Source organism: Crotalus tigris, unplaced genomic scaffold, assembly GCF_016545835.1.
Source record: "Crotalus tigris isolate CLP2741 ecotype Arizona unplaced genomic scaffold, ASM1654583v1 scf7180000023584.419172, whole genome shotgun sequence".
NCBI classification, from domain to species: Eukaryota; Metazoa; Chordata; class Lepidosauria; order Squamata; family Viperidae; genus Crotalus; species Crotalus tigris.
Window position 1 is genome coordinate 214,937 of NW_024100059.1, and position 16,637 is coordinate 231,573.

At 42.3% G+C, this 16,637-nt stretch overlaps 1 protein-coding gene across 1 annotated transcript in view; it reads right to left on the reverse strand.

Moving 5' to 3' along the window:
* LOC120297126 (cAMP-specific 3',5'-cyclic phosphodiesterase 4B-like) overlaps positions 1 to 12,058 on the reverse strand; it is an 89,374-nt gene extending 77,316 nt beyond the window's left edge. The window contains exon 1 of the mRNA XM_039319391.1: positions 11,742 to 12,058. Within this exon, the coding sequence (XP_039175325.1) occupies positions 11,742 to 11,878 (137 nt within the window). The 5' untranslated portion in view covers positions 11,879 to 12,058. The remainder of the gene's footprint in view (positions 1 to 11,741) is intronic.
* Between the last annotated feature and the right edge of the window lie 4,579 nt (positions 12,059 to 16,637).

The window sequence follows — 16,637 nt, forward strand, 5'->3', positions numbered from 1 at the left end:
GCTGCACAGAGAGACAGGCCCAGAGGAGCTTCAACCCAAAGTGGAAGGGCAAAAGGAAGTCTGGTGTAAGAGACATCATCAGCTCTAAAACTTCACAAAGCTCCTTAAACCAACAGCCAGAAATACATATTTGAACATTAATACAAGGGAAGCATTTTTTTAAATATGCTATCCAGAGATTTTTACTGCAAGGAGAGAGAATAAAGCTATTGTATTTTTCTTTAGTTTGCTGTCCATTTACAGCTTCTTCATCCATAAATTGTTTTAGGCTGAAGCTCTGTACATCATCGCCAAGTTAGAAACTCAGCTAGAACTAAATTCAGAGTTGTTTCAGACATGATATAGAAGCAAGACAGTCTGAAAAAATGATCCTGGTTACCCGGTAAGTGTCTGAATGAGATTCATATTTCTGCAAACATAAATTTGATAAATTCACATTTTTAAAGATATGCTTAGAAATAATGAAAAATAAAGGAAAATAAAGTCCTTGTTGCAGGGCAAGGAAATCAGAATGGTGGACGCTTTCCAACATAGGCATTTGCAAAAAAAAAAAAAAAAAAAAGTAAAGAAAAAATAAGGGAAAGGGTGAAAAAGACAGAGACAGAAATCTTGGGATCTTAGCCAAGAAGACAAGACCAGGGTAGGGTTAGGGCAGTGTTCTCGCATCTGGCATTCTCTAGAGTGTTACGACTAAAATCTTGAAAATTGATGCTGCAACTGAAAACTGTAATAATTTTACACAATGGTTAGGAGAATAAGTGTAATCAATAGGAATAAAAGGTCAGAGTTCCTGAGTTTAAAGCCCTGCTTTGGTGGGAAATAATGCCTAAACTAAAGCACTCATAAATAAATTCCGGACATTTTTATTAGAAGAGAAATAGCCAAACTTTCTGGCTCTGTGGATTAGCAGTGGCAGCAGTGAGCGCTGGCAGCGGCAGAGGGGAGGGAATGGTATCGTGTGTGCAAATGGAGCTCTGTGTGCTTGCCCGCCACTTGCATGGCCCAGTTCCCAATGGGTTGGGGACAACTTGGTATAGGCCAGGAGTAGGCAACCTTGGTGCTTTTATGACTCATGGACTTCAACTCCCAGAATTCCTGAGCCAGCTATGAAGTGAGCTATGAACATTCTCCATATGAATTTCCTCTCAGCCACAACCTCTGCTCCCTTCCCCCCAGCCTCACTCTCGACACAATGTAGCTTTTGGTAATCCATAAATCTCTGAAGGTGCACTTTGGGTCTGAGATCTACTCAGGCCTACCTTAGAAGGTTACTATAAAGGTTCAAAGAGAAATGAGCAAGACTACTTACGGTTTAAAACCCCTGCTCTGAAAAGACTGGTGAAAACCAAATGTGTTCCTTTCCTGACCCTTTAAATTGGGAAATACTACACTATTTAAACCCAACAATAGGCATATGTCATTAAAAAAACAAAGACCTCCCTCAACCACCACTTGCTCCATCCATAAGTGATGTGGATCCATCTAATTTGCAACTCCAATAGAAGAATGCTCACCCTGGATTAAAAAGATAAGGACTGCTCAGATGTAATACAAAAGAAGTGATAAACTTTCCTGCACTGCACTTTCCGAGAACATGGGCAATAGCTCTTGAGTTTCCTATCTTTACTTTCTCCAACTAGAAGTGCCAATAATGGATCTCAATTCTTACATTATATCAGAAGGCTTGGGAAGAAAAGCTGTTCAGAGAGTAATACATGAGTAATCGACCCTCTGATGCTCAAGGCCTCCCCTCAGAGAGCAATTAGTTAGTGGGTCCAAATAGGCTTCTTAGTGTGCAAACAGAAATAGTTTTCACATTCAACAAGAACTCTTCAACCCATACTGAGAACTGAGCATTTATCAGATAGCTCTCCTATAAAAATAAAGCAGCCTGCCCTAAGCTAATGCCTTTCAAAAGCCCCGAAATGTCTGTCCCATTATCACCAGGCAGGAAGGTCACTGTAATGGGAAATGAATCTTTAGAGTACCTATAGTATTTAGAAACTGCTGAAACAGGTTACCTAGGTTCTGCCAATAAATAGCTGTTCCCACTACTATGTTCCCAGCATTTAATCCGAAGCAAATACATTTTCATAGTGAATACTCCCAATAAGAAATTGTCAATGAAAACAGATTAACCAATTAGGGAAAAGTTACACTGAGAAAGGAAAAATTATGCTTTGGTTCTTGAATGTCTAGATGGAGAGTGAGGGTTAGGGTTACTGGTGTAGGGGTAAGTGCTCAGTGACTGTATTCATATATTGCCAATCCATGGTTTAACCATGCTCCTTGACTAAAGCTAGGCTGGAGGGGGTCACACATAATACTGTCACAAATAATTATTTGCAAGCCTTAATAGCTGGGTTTACCTATCATACTAAACCAGAAATGAGCATTAGACTTGCTCTATAACATGACGTATCAGCCCAGCCAGTGTGCCAGAAACCAGAAGCAAGGCTATACATGTGAAAGGAAGAGAGAGACACTGGAGCATCACAGAGTCAGTGTTTATTCCATATGTCAGTGCTGGAATAAGACAAAATTGTCTGAACAGAAAGTTATTAATCCTGAGTAACTGCACCTATGAATATCAATAGTGCAACTGGGAGTTAAGAGTACCGGTTAATGAACACTACATAATGAATACACTGGACATTCTTCAAAATGACAAATAAATCTTCACCAAAGGACAAGCGGAAAGTTGTCCCAATAGACTGCAAGATACCATATTCTTCTGGGCAGCTTTTGATCCTGCCGCCTGCTTGACAGAATAATACCCCAGTGGTTAATTAAAAAAAACATATATTCTGTGCCCAGGGAGTTGTGTTACAGAACAGGAGAATTTCTGCAAAATAAGCGTTACACCGTGGCAAATCTCAACTGCAAATGTATGGCAAGCAGATCAGTCAACAATCTGCTGGAGCTCTCTGAGTCCAACATTCACAATGAGCAACACAGGCTGAACCCAACACTGAAAGGTCTGAGTTGTGCTTTCTAGCTGCCAATGCCGCAGTCAGACTATGCAGTTTGGCAGAATCAGACTAGGAAGGCGACAACCATACGGATTTCAATGCATGACTCAAAGAAGGAAGAATTGAGGATATCTTATTTCCTTCTTCTTTCAGTTAGACTTATTTCTCTTTCGATGTTAAATAGGGCTGACAGACATTTACTGAGCAAACAATAAGTTGGGAAAAAACCCTGAAATCTCACTCAGCGTCATCAATTCTCTTTCGTGTACAAGCCAGCTCAACAATAGGCAAGTAAGGCCCTTCCCTCTAGTCAGTCATCAATTTGGGGATTTCAGATGATTTATACTCTAGACACAAGCATTCGTCTACAATTGGCAGGTTAGTAATAACTTTCAAAAAGTCATAGTATTAGTGGCATTGCTACTTAGAAATCCTTGACAAAAAAATTAAAGAAATGTTTGTGTTAAATATAAGCTTCAGGGATTCCTTTTAGGTTTGATGGGATAAAAACCTCAAGGAAAATTTGGAACTTTGTTATTATACATGTTGACAGTTGCGAGAATCTTATATGCACAAAAATGGAAAGATAAATTCCCACAACGGAAGTGGGGATACAAAAGTGATGGTGTTAACAAAGATGGTGAAACAGACCACTTTATTCAAAGAGACAGAATTATCTAGTTTTGTTTCTACTTGGAAACTGTTTCTGGACTTTTTGCCTGAAACTGAAAAAAAATGAAACTTTGATTTTAGGTTTGATGATTAGAATGATTTTGCTATTACAGACAGAGCTTGAAATGTTGTGAAAATGTAAAGCAAAAGGTTGAGCTTGAGTTTCTTTTGTATTTTACTGCACTCAAAAAAGTTGGAAGTCACCTTTTTTCCTCTCTCTTTGCAATTCTCTCTTTCTCTTAGTTTTCTAACTATTTTTCCCTGTATTTTTATCTTACAATTAATCTTAACAAAATTTATAAAAAACCCATGAACTTCAAGACTAAAAATATTCAAAATTTCTAAGAGGAATCACCTTGGTTGATAGCAGGTGATAAACCATGAATCTTCAACATAAAGTATGTATTTTATGTTAAGTGCCAGTCCAGGGCTCAATGTTGAACATAAAAAAAATAATAATAATACCCAAACAAATCAACAGATCGCCACCGTTAAATCCAAGTGGCACTGTTAAAGAGTTTTAGGGTGATGTTTTTCCAGTCGTTGAACTGGGCCATTATAACCCAAAGCTTGCCACTGATGTAAGGACTTTTAAAACAATGTATGTCCCTTTTTCAAGGCTGTAGTTATGGGGGGGAGGTGCAGTCTGTCCTTTTAAGGACTATAAGGCCACTTACTCTAGCCATTTAATTTGAGAAGAAGGAAGGAGTTTTTTTTAATTTACGGAGAGAAAAATATTTCCACTTCCAGCCACATAGAAAATAGAAATACTCTAGGCCAGACATGTCATACACAAGGCCTGGCGGCTGGATGCGGCCTGCAAAGTGGTTCATGTGGCCCGGAAGCCATCCTGGAAACAGTGAGGGAACGGCCCCCTCTGCCTTGGCTCTGGGCCAGGCCAGCCGGGAGCCAATGTACAATTTTGTGGTGGCATCTATGCTGAAATGCATTCAGTCTTAGCTCCATAAGGCATCCCCTGCATGGCCTGAGAGGAACAGGGAGGCTCCTCCAGTGGACCATGCCTTGGCACTTGCCCTGATCCCACGCCCTTCTGCCAGAGACCCTCAGATTTATCCCACTCCTGCCCAGGCCCCCACAGGCACCCTTGACACGAATGATGTAGAGTTGGCCACGCCCACCCAGTAGGCCACATCCACTCCATCCACGCCCACCTAGTAGGCTGCACCCACCCTGGCCACACCCACCTGGCCCCCTGAGGGCTACCGCAATGCTGAAATGGCCCTCAATGAAATTGAGTTTTACACCCCTGCTCTAGGCTGAATGGGAACATTTGTTGCTCAATCTATGGAACAATTTAAATAATATATTACTGAAACAAAGTTGAAGAGACAGTGGGTCCCCCCTTCCCCCAACCACTAAGCATGTTTTAAGAGAGATTTTGGCAGTCTATGCTTATCCCACTTTCATCCCTTTTAAGCAGGTTTGGCAAACATCTATACCTTTCCCAAAGGCTGCCAGACTAAAGGAGCTAAAAACCACCACAGGGAACCAATGCCCTTCTCCTAAATCTTTAGCCATCCCCTTTCTAACTTTCTTTGTTTTTTAGGTTTTGCGCTGCCTTTGCAGGACTGTGCTCGCTGCCTTCTCTTCCAAGGACAGGCCCTTTGTTGGTGAGAGGCCAACTCATTAATGGGAGACCACAGAGAATTGAGACAACAGCCCCATCTGAGTGCGTCATACATTCTCCTGGGCATCATCCAAGTGGAATCAGAGTTCCATTCTCATGTGGCTTGGATGTCCAGCCTCATGCTTGCACCTACTCCACTTTGGATCCTTTCCCCACATCTGCACAAGCCTTTCATAGATGCTTGGGTCTAGCTGAAGGCATCCAGAAAAGATTCCCTCAAGTTGCTCAGAGTAGGAGAAGGAAAAATAAAGAACTCAGGGCTGAGCTTCTGAAGAAAGGAAGTCTCCAAGATGGGATGCAGTGTCACACAGCAGGCTACCTCCCCAGAACTTAAAAATAGCTTCTCTTCTCTGGTTTCCTCTTTGACATTTCTCTGTCCAGCCTAGCTAAGCAGGCAACACTCTAATGACAGCTCTCTCTAAACTTGTCGGAGGGGTTTGCCAAGGAAAATGGATGGAAAAGAAAAGGGGAAAAAGAGACTGTAGCAACTAGATGCAGATTGAGTGATATTTTTCCAGAAAAGTGTGGAAAGAAATCTCCATTCTATTATTAACATAGATATAGTGTATTTAGTCAGAAATTGGATATGCGGAGCTCAGCTGGGCTCATGCTCTAGTAAGCATGCAGTGTAAAGCTGAGGCTTTATGGAATTTTTCAGTTGGAAAGTAGTTAAGAATCATGCAATGGAAATGAAATCGTAACGGCATAAGCCACATGGGCGCAAATCTATGCAAGAAGGAAAATTAGCTCTTGTTACAGAGGCTTAATGGAGTCTCAGGCAGGAACTGGTCTACATCATCACAAATGGAAACTAGGGAAACTGGACAATGAGCAAAGCAATGAATAAAATCCACTGAGGTTTTTTTACTGACATGTATTACTCGCATTTCCACAACTTCCTTCATTTCTCTAGGTTTGCGCACGAGAAGTTCAGCAGTGATTGCAGAGCATATACGCATTCAACTAGAACACCTTCTAGCTATAGAGGGAAAAAAAATCAGAAGAACAGCCCCAAAGCAAGTTTAATCTCCAATCCTCACCCCACCCTTCCTTCTTAAATATCCCGATATGTAATCTTCAATTCCAAGAATTCTCAACAATGGGCACTCCAGACATATGCAAGGTATCCAGGGGGGGGGGGGAGGCTGCTATAACCACATACAAAAGCCTTGCTGAATTCAATTGAGATTTAATCCTGAGCAGACATGCAAGGAAAACCCTATAAATGTTCCACAGATCCTTCCATGATTCACAGCTGATGGAACAAAATCTCCAAGTTCAGGATACATGATTGTATTCTTCTCTTGCCTGCTTAGGTTTCAGGCAGCTACTGTGTTCTTTTGTTCTCCTACTTGGAAATTGAAGATCTATTCTGCACCTGGGTATATATGCTATTTGTGCTCAGCATTTTGCCCAGTTTATAAAATTGCATCTACAGAAGTGGGCTCTTGACATATCAATTTATTTGTCAAGCACCACACAAGTTTCCTACAATAAATTAACTGCATACACAAATGGAGGCTTGCTTGTGCTGCTCAAAAAGTTGAAATCAATGTAAGACGTTTCTTTAAGAAAAAACCCGGACAATGGGGCCCAGCATGGAAGAATCAAATTCTCATAGCCCATCCACTTACATGGAGCAGCCTTAACTCCTAACTTTCAGGGTCTGAAGAATGAATAGTGCTGTAGCTTAATGCAGAAATCTGAAAAGTATAATGAGCCCAGTGAGTCTCACAGTAGGAGGGTCACAGTTACTGGTCCTATAAATCTAATAAGGGAAGAGGCCAACATAGAGAGCAGGTTGAGTTAAGGTGCTGCTCCAGAAACCATATAATGATAAGGTGAGCTAAGTTTAGTTACGGTGCCAAGTTTTTTGGTTTTGATATTTTTACTGTACATGTGGTTTTATCTCCATAGTATAACATGATGACTGTATAAATGTTTTATATAAATAAATAAAATCCAGAAGACGGTGAGTTCTAGTCTTGTCTTAGGCAAGAACACCAGCTCAGTGAATTTGGGCCAGTAATTCTCTTTCAGCTCAGCTCAGAGCTTGTTGATGTGGCAAAAATAAGAGGATGAAAGAGTATTAGGTATGCTAGCTGTCCTGAGTTATACATTAAAAACTCAGGATATAATAATAGCAATTATTCTCTGTTCACAACAATGTGAGGTTATAGCTGCCAGGACTTTAGCTGGTGTTGGCCTTCATGTGAAACAAGTTTTTCCCCCAAATCTAGGATGTTGTAATGTATTGGTGTAGTATCTGTATATATCTATCTTTTTATCTACACACTAACTGACATACCAAAAAATCTTGAATGTCACTTAATAAATCTGCACATTGACAAAAATTTTCATATATCAATTGCAAAAGGCCACACTGCTTAAATCCAAATAGATACTACACCAATCTTTTGTAGATATATATATATCTACGAAAGATTGAGGGGAAAGTGATAAAGATAAAATCTGACAATAGCTTACAACTGAAACAATAAAAAAGAAAGTGAAAACTTGATCTTGGCTATCATCATATGATTCTAACTGAAGATTGTGCAAAGAGACAGAAAAAACAGCAAATCATATACTCAGCTTGTGAAAGAAAATGGCACAAACAGATTATAAATGACAACATAATACAGTCACCAAAATGATTCACTAGAACATCTGTAAAAATTAGCATCTACCAGTAATGAAAAATTGGTAAGAACATATAGTTGAAAATGAGCAAGTTAAAATATTGCAGGATTTCTAAATACACAGTGATTAAAGTCTTGGCTCATAACACACCATATATAACTCTGACTGAAAAGAAAAAAGTGTGGATAATTGATGTGGCAATTTCAGGAGACAGTAGAATACTAAATAAAGAAATGGAGAAGATCACGGAGTAGCAAGATCTGAAAACTGAAACTAAAAGACTATGGCATAAACCAGTTGAGGTGATCTCAGTGGTTATCGGCACACTGGGTGCCATACCAAAAAATCATGGACAGCACTTAGAAAATTTGCGTATTGACAAAATTTCTACCTGTCAATTACAAAAGGCCACACTCCTTGGATTCACACATATACTACACCAGTACCATTACAATATCCTAGGTTTTTGAGAAGAACTTGGTACATATGAAGAACAGTACCAGCTAAAGAACTGGAAGCTCTGATTTCATGGTTTCATGGATATGATATGATATGATATAATAAATAAATAAAATTTCTTTGCTTTCAGTCTTCATATATTTGTGAACTTTTCTTCTAGTAATTCTGCAGTTGTTGGCCCTGGTCCCTCAGCCAAGATTCTTAACGTGTACAGTCCACTTGTCCAAGGACACCAATATCTAGCATGGTTCTTGTTGTCAGGTGACAACTGATCTGGTACAGGTAAAATGGCATGACAAAGTAACAACAATGGTGCATTGGAATATCTGCAAAAAATTCCATTTATATGCAAGCAGAACTGTTAGGATCAAAAAATAAATAAAGTAATAAAAAATGAAGAAGCTAAAATGCTTTGGGACTTTAGAATTCAAACAAACTAGTGCTTGACACATAACACACCACACTTAACAATTAAGATAAGAAAGACAAAAAACTAGATAATGTAGTATCTAGAGACAGCAGAATGGAAAAGACATTCTATAATCCTTTGGGTTTTTTCTACTTCCCCCAAGTACTCACTAGGCTGGACTCTGCATAGAGTTTTTCTAGATCAGCCAAAATGGCACCAAAGTCTTGGCAAAAGTATCACTAATCTGCTAGGAAAACAGGGATAATAGCTGCCAGGGTAGGGAGTACCACAGACTTCTAGTGCTTCCTGTACTCTTAAGATCTATGGGACTATAATAACAATAGTCCCAGTTGGTGAGTTGGGCAATCATATAAATTTGTTTAATATATCAATAGTGGTTATATCTGCTGCTGCCGTGATGTGTGAGGGTATGTGTGTGAGGTGGGATTTTATGTCTTGGATTTTTAATGTTATAAGCTGCCCAGAGTCACTATGAGTTGGGCAGCCAAATAAATTTTTAAATAAATAAATAAAATGATGCTGGTTAATTATGACGGGGGTTGTAGTACATGTAACCTGAAGACAATAGTTAAGGAAGCCTGAATTAAATGTTTACCATACCTCGATTCTTTGGGTCTCCAACTACAGCACATAAACGTCATAAGATAGAGATATGGTATATTCGTATTCACAGATAGGGGACAGAATGCTTTTTGGATTCTGTTCAAATCCAAAGCTGAAACAGAGAGTTTTATTATTTTCTTTGGAGAACCAAATTTAACAGACAGTTACCAGCTCAAAGAGACCACCTAGATCTTGTATTCTGTTCTGCTGTTTAGATCAGTGGCCCCCAACCTTTTGGGTACCAGAGACTGGTTTCGTGGAAAAATAATTTTCCACAGACTGGAGTGTACGTGTGGTGCAGTTTCACATAGTACCTAGATCCCACACATGTGCAGATGAAACTTTGCTTGTTTAAGTGACCCAGTTCCTCATGGGCCATGGACTGGTATCAGTCTGCAGCCTGGGAATTGTGTACCCCTGGTCTAAATCACAATTAAAACTGGCCGCCTCTCTGACCACAGAGACACTGTGAAGTCCTTGGTAATCTCTGAGCTTGATTGTTTGCTTGCAGATGTTTCATTACCCAACTAGGAAACATCATCAGTGTAGTGATGATGGGCTTGCTCCCTATTTATATACATTAGTTTGCCCTGCCAGTGCAGGTGTGAGTGTGGGTTTCTCCTTGGTAATAACTTGTTTAGGGTATTGTTTTCATGAAGCAAGCCCTACACACTCACTAGCACTGAAATTGTCACCTATAGCTTATGAAACAACTGCACGCAAACCATCAACCTCAGAGAACCCCAAGAACTATAGAGTTCAATCCTAAGCTACAAATATTCTCTTCCATCAAGCTATGGGCTTGGCTCGCTTTGGTACAAGGCTGCAGGAATTCTGAGCTTATCCTTTATCCTCCAGTGACTCGCTAATGTAACTGTCCAACCCTCTTTCTTATCATATAGCAAATCTCACAGAAAAATGATACAGACACTTAATGCTGTAACATACCGTACTATTTAAACATACTAATTCCATCTTATGCAAGGCCACAGACAAAAAGGAACTTGATGGAGAATTGCACATATTTTCAAAGGCATAAAAAAATGAAGGGAATCAGGAGGGAAGGATCCAGAGTGGCCCACAAAGGGGAGAGAAGGTAAGCCATGATTGACCACTTGCCCAAGGCAGATACAACTTGCATCTTTCTCAAGATGGACAAAGCCAGTCAGATCGTATGGCAAATGGTGACAGGCAGACCTTTTGGCACATGGCCCAGAGATTTTCCTGCTCAATATGCACCCAAAAAAGGATAGTGCTTCTCTGAGAAGGGCTAAAGCCAGGAGCCACAAACACCAACAGACATGTTCCTGTCCTTGTGAGACAGATATGTTCCCCTGCTCCTGAAGGCTGTTCCTTCAGGCCAGGGAACAAGGAAGGCAGCTCCAGGACCTCAATGGGTTTATTTCGAATGAATCTTGATAGCAGCCAAGTCAGAATGGGCATTCCCCATTTTTGACACCGGGGAACCTGCAACCCTCTTAACCAGAATAAAATGAATCTACTGTATCTTCTTTGTTATCTATGCCACTTCTCAACATATGTTTGAGGTAACAACATACCAATCACGTCATATAAAAAACAGTAGAGCAATATTCAGAGAAGGACTCAGTTCTTTCTGTAATTCAGGAGGTGGCTGCCTTGCCAATATGAGCAACACAAACTCATTTTGAAAGATAACGTTATCCAAAGTACCAATGAAAATGACTGCGCTCTGACAACTCAACTTTTCAGAGTTCACTGAGCCCCAACAGAAACAACAGTAGCTTGCTTTACAAGACCATAACAGAATCACGATTTATTCCCAGTGTCCTTTTGTATCAAACACTAAATAAAAAAGCAAGCACAACATGGTAGGTTAAATGGGGCTGGGTAGTTTATTAATTACATTTATAAACTGCTGCAATCCTGAAGGACTCTGGGCAGTTGTGGTTGTACACACCACTGCTTGAGACTGAGTTACAATAGAAAACTTTGTTGATGTTAGAAACAGCATTTAAATTCACAACGACTAGCAGAGACTCTGACCTGGATCCCCAAGAAAGAGCCTAAATAGGTCTCACTCCACTTCTTGTATGGTTCTGGGGAGGTGGCCCTATCCACCACATCCAGAACCTTACCGAGGCCCTTTTTTGAAACAGGATAAATAGAAGCTTGGAGGAGGCGGAGAACTCTGCTCCTTCGCCCCCTGCCCAAGAAGCCAGCTGCCCGGAGACCCCGTCTGCACAAAGATCTGCCACAACCCACTCCCTTGCAAGCCGCACGACCGCAGGCTCTCTCCCTCCTCCCCGGAAACTCCGAGGCAGAATTGACCCACCTCACCGACTTTGCCAACAGCCGGTGTCGCTTAATGTCTTCCTCGCTGAAGGAAAAATGCATGTCCACCTCGGCGGCACGTTGGAGACCCGGCGGGAGCCCAAGGAACCGAAGCGACGCGAAGGCCTTGGCTGGCATGAAAGAGCACGAGAGAGGAGCCACTCATGGAGGAAGAAAGATGTCCTTGGAGAGTCGGTGCCGGAGCCCAGAAGTCGCCCGCGTCTTGGAGCGGGTGCCGCGGTTCCTGAAAATCCCCAACGCGCCGGGCAGCGCCTGGGAGTTCAGTCTGGAGGAGGAGGAGGAGGCGGCGCTGGCAGTGGCGGCGACTATGTTTGGGGCGGAGGGGGCGGGGTGGGGGTGGTGGAACTGCGATCTAGAAAGCCCGGCGCCGGAGCGCAGGGTCCTGCTGAAGAATACGGAAAAGTGGTCAGAAGCGCAGAGAGGACGCGAGACTCCCGGATCTCAGGAGGAGCAATCGTCTTTTTGCCTCCCGCGGGAAGAGCGTCCCTGTGCTTCCTCCGCGAGGGTGCTACGGGGAGAGAAAGTTGGTAAACTGGCGTGTGTTTTGCCTACAGAGGCCCACCCCCACTCCCTCCCTCTCCAACTCAAGCCTGGCATACCGGAAAAACGCTGTCGGTCCGCAGAAAGAGACCACTGGTGAGAAGACAGATTTCCTTGCTCTTACTTGGAGAGAAATCCCGTTTTGGAACACTTTTCTTTCGACCCAGATTCCACAGCCAAAGATGAAAATGGAGCATATGAGTCCATGTTCTGAACTTGTTCTTTGACACCAAGCTTAACATGCCACCAAGCGTGTGCAGATTTCACTGCTCTCTACTCAGTAAGTTAAATTCTCCATGTTTGGGTTTGGAAAAGGCAATCATAAAGTCATTCTTTACTTTTTTTTTTTTGAAATATCCAACTTGACAAGCAGGAATATATAGATATTTATAAAAATATAAAAATTCTTAATAGTTTGCACTACAGCAAATCAACCCTTCAGTAGTACCATGTTACTTCTACCTGGGAGACCTCCCATCTGTTCTTCCCCAAATTAGGGAGGGTCTCTCAACATTTTAAAACTGCTTTGAAACTAAGATTGGGACTACTCAGGGTCCTAACAACCATATTGTCCTAGAACAGTGATGGCGAACCTTTTAAAGACCGAATGCTCAAAAACTGCCCCCCCCGCTCTGCCCCCCCATCCCCTGCCCCGCCTGCTCACAGGACCATTCACTGTCTCCAGGACCCGCCGCAGATCGCCCAGGCAGCCCAGCAGCGCTATGGCGGTCACACCCTCTGCCTGTACCCTCCAGCATCAACTGCATGACGGGGTGTGAGGGCAGTCTTGTCTATGCTGTCTGGCTGCCATGTCCTTGGCTGCGCTGCTTTGTGTGGGCCATGCTCAAGGGCGAGTCTCCTTCCGGGGGGGGGCTGCTGGAGAGGAGGGGGTCACGGGGGGAGGCAAGGCTGGGGCAATGGTACTTGTGCCCACAAAAAGGGCTCCGAGTGCCGCCTCTGGCACCTGTGCCATAGGTTCACCACCACTGTCCTAGAACATGGAACTTAACTAACAATGGCTTAGCAATGTGTGACTAGAAGCTGAATGGAATTATCTAACGTAGTCAAGAATCAGGGTTGAAAATTTATATGCTGCAAATATCAGAGCTTTCCACACATGATTGGTGAGCATTCTGGCCCTCTCTGGGGTTGTGCAACATTTGAGAATTCAAACAGGGCCACAGAAATCTGCAGTACTTTAAAGCAGCCACATCTGTTCCCAGGACTTGGCTGCTTTAAAAAGTTGCAGACAGATGATATATTCCTTCCTCTGCACAAAGCTGCAAAGCTTTCTTAGTTACCCATTTAATTGCCATTAGTTAGCACAATAGCTACATTTTGATATATATACACAGTCAGAATATTGAAAGAGCAATAATGATGCCATTTTATTGCTGTTTCATGCCTGGAATATTACTCAGTTTTGTCTCAGAAAGAATAAGAAAAGGCTTTATTTTAAATTATGGGTCTGCAAATATTATAAAACAAATAAGAGTGCGAGCGTAGGCCATAATCTATTTCCAACATTAGCCAGCCATACTGCTGTGGGCAGTGTTTAACTGTAAGGGAAAGCAGGGCCCTTAATGCTTGGCATCCTGAACTCTACCACCTCCAAAAAGGAGAATCCTTGCATAGTTAGGTCCTTGTCCTCCAGAGATTTATCCCAAAGATGCTTTTTCACAAGGCAACTAGACTTTCTTGTTTTTATTTGAAGACGTTTCGCTTCTCATCCAAGAAGCTTCTTCAGTTTTTGCAGACAGCTGTTCATTTACATTTTTTTAGCGAGTCGTTATGAACAGCTGCCTGCAAGGAGTATAAATCCTTCCATTCCCCACCATCCAGTCAGAGCTGAAGAAGCTTCTTGGATGAGAAGCGAAACGTCTTCAAAGAAAAACAAGAAAGTTCAGTTGCCTCCTGAAAAAGCATCTTTGGGATAACTTTGAGCTGGATGACTGAGAGTCTCCATAGACATCCAGAGATTTATCTTTTATAAAAGCCCTTTAAGGCCAGTCTCGCAGCTAAGAATTGGATGTGCTGCTTTCCATGTATGGAATCACATACGTCATAATCAGTAAATGAAAACAATAGTTATACATAAGCACCCAACTGTTGGCAGAGAGATGAAATTGCACATGTAATCCAGGAATCCTGATGCAAAGGAAAAATCATCCTTGCCACAATGCTTTACGCATGTACTTTATGAAGTAAAGCCCAGAAAAGCACATGGGAAAAACAGCAAATCAAGAAAAGGCATCGGAGAAAAAGAAAAAGGAACGTCTCCTATTTTTTTCCTGGGGTCAGGATCCAAATACTCCAGTTCATGTTTTGAAACATACTTCCCTAATGTCCCACCCACTTATTTACTGAAGGGTGACCACAAAGTTCTTCCTCAAGAGGAATCCATCTGCCTGCCACAAGGTTCCCTCTGTGCCTCTGGTTGTGGAGGCGGGTAAATGAGCGAGACTGGCCCTTAACAGGGTTAATTAGTTTACCCGCTTGTCTCTTGGGACAAGGTGCACCTTTCCTTACACGGGGACAAAAACACCCGATTCTTTGCCTCCGCTCTGTTAAATCACATTTTGATGACATTTGTTCTAACCAGCAAACTCTGTGTAGTTGGAGGGAAGGTGGAGGGTGTCTCAGACATCAGTCATCAATGTTGACAAATAAATGGAACCTGGATGTTCAGGAAGCATGGCTCCCAATAAGAGATGCTGGAGACCCTCATGCAAGTTTAATTCATGCAAGTTCCCATAACAGAAGCTGGAGATCTTCACATTCTCTTAAGTTTTCTGAATATATACAGCTGGTCTCTGACAACAGCCTTTCAGCTACTGTGTGGACAGTCAAGCGTTGCTAGACTCTGTAACCACCTCCATGCCTCCACCTCTAATAGGACAGCTGATCATGCATACAGGTAGTCCTCGACTTACAACTACAATTCAGCCCAAAATTTCTGTTACTAAGTGAGATAGTTGAGTTTTGCTCCATCTTACGATCTTTCTTGCCACGGCCGTTAAATGAATCATTGCAGTTGTTACATTAGTAGCACTGTTGTTAAGTGAATCTGGCTTCCTCACTGATTTTGCTTGTCCGAAGATTGGAAAAGGTGATCATATGACCCCAGGGCACTCAACCGTCATAATATGAGTCAGTTGTCAAGCATCTAAAATTTGATCACATGACCATGGGGATGCTGCAATGGTCGTTAAGTGTAAAAAACACCCATAAGCCACTTTTTTTCAGTTTCTAATGGTTACTAAATGAACTATTCAAACAGTCACTAAATGAACTATTGTAAATCAAAGGTTACAATCAGAGGACTGGAGGCTAAGCCGTTATGATAAACGTTTGCAGGAACTGGACATGTCCAGTCTAACAAAGAGAAGGACCATGGGGGTGACAGGATAGCAGTCTTCCAATATTTGAGGGGCTGTTACAAAGAAAAAGGGGGGTCAACCCGTTTTCCAAAGCACCAGAAGCCAGAACAAGAAGTAACAGATGGAAAAAGAGCGATCCCACTGAGAACCTAGGAGAACTTTCCTGTCAGTGAGAATAATTAATCAGTGGAGTGACTTGCCTCCAGAAGTTGTGGGTGCTCCATCACTGGAGGTTTTCAAGAAGAGGCTGGACAGCCATTTGGCTGAAATGGGATAGGGTCTCCTGCCTGAGCAGGGGGCTTGGACTGGAAGAATTCCAAAGTTCCTTCTAACTCTGTTACACCATTACTTTGTACTGACTTCCAGTGAAACTCATTTGATGCATGGGGGAAGCCTGTTTCATAGACTTATGGCACTGATGTCTCTGCTTCTCTCTACACAGAGTTATGTGTCAGCAGGACGCTCGCTGCTGTCACTTAATGCACGCTGCTGCTGCTGCCGCCGCAGCTGCTAAACTCTTCTTCTTAGGCAGCTAAGGATAGTACTTTCCTCTCAGCACCGTTTTACTTGGACGCCCTGCACTCATCGTTTTCACTGGCTTCTATCTCTTGCTACTTTGTGCATCCAGATTGCAGGCTTGCTAATAGAAGAGGCAAACAAAGGATGCGGCAACACAACTCAGGGCTCCCATTGCTGAGATAGGTCCTGTAGTCTATCCTGTAACTCCTGCCAGAAAGAGAGAGAGAGACAACCTGGGCGGGCTGGCTTGGGGGTTCATGTCTCTCTGCTCAGAGCTGATTTGGCACCCGAAACAAAAGGAAATGTCCTTGGCTTGGCTTAGCCGGAGTGTGTGGGTGAAGGTATGCAAGCAGCTTAATTTATACCCTCTGTGAAAAAAAGCCTTGAAGCCCCATCCCTTCAAGCTGAAGAGTTGCAGACTGAGATTTCTCCTCAAC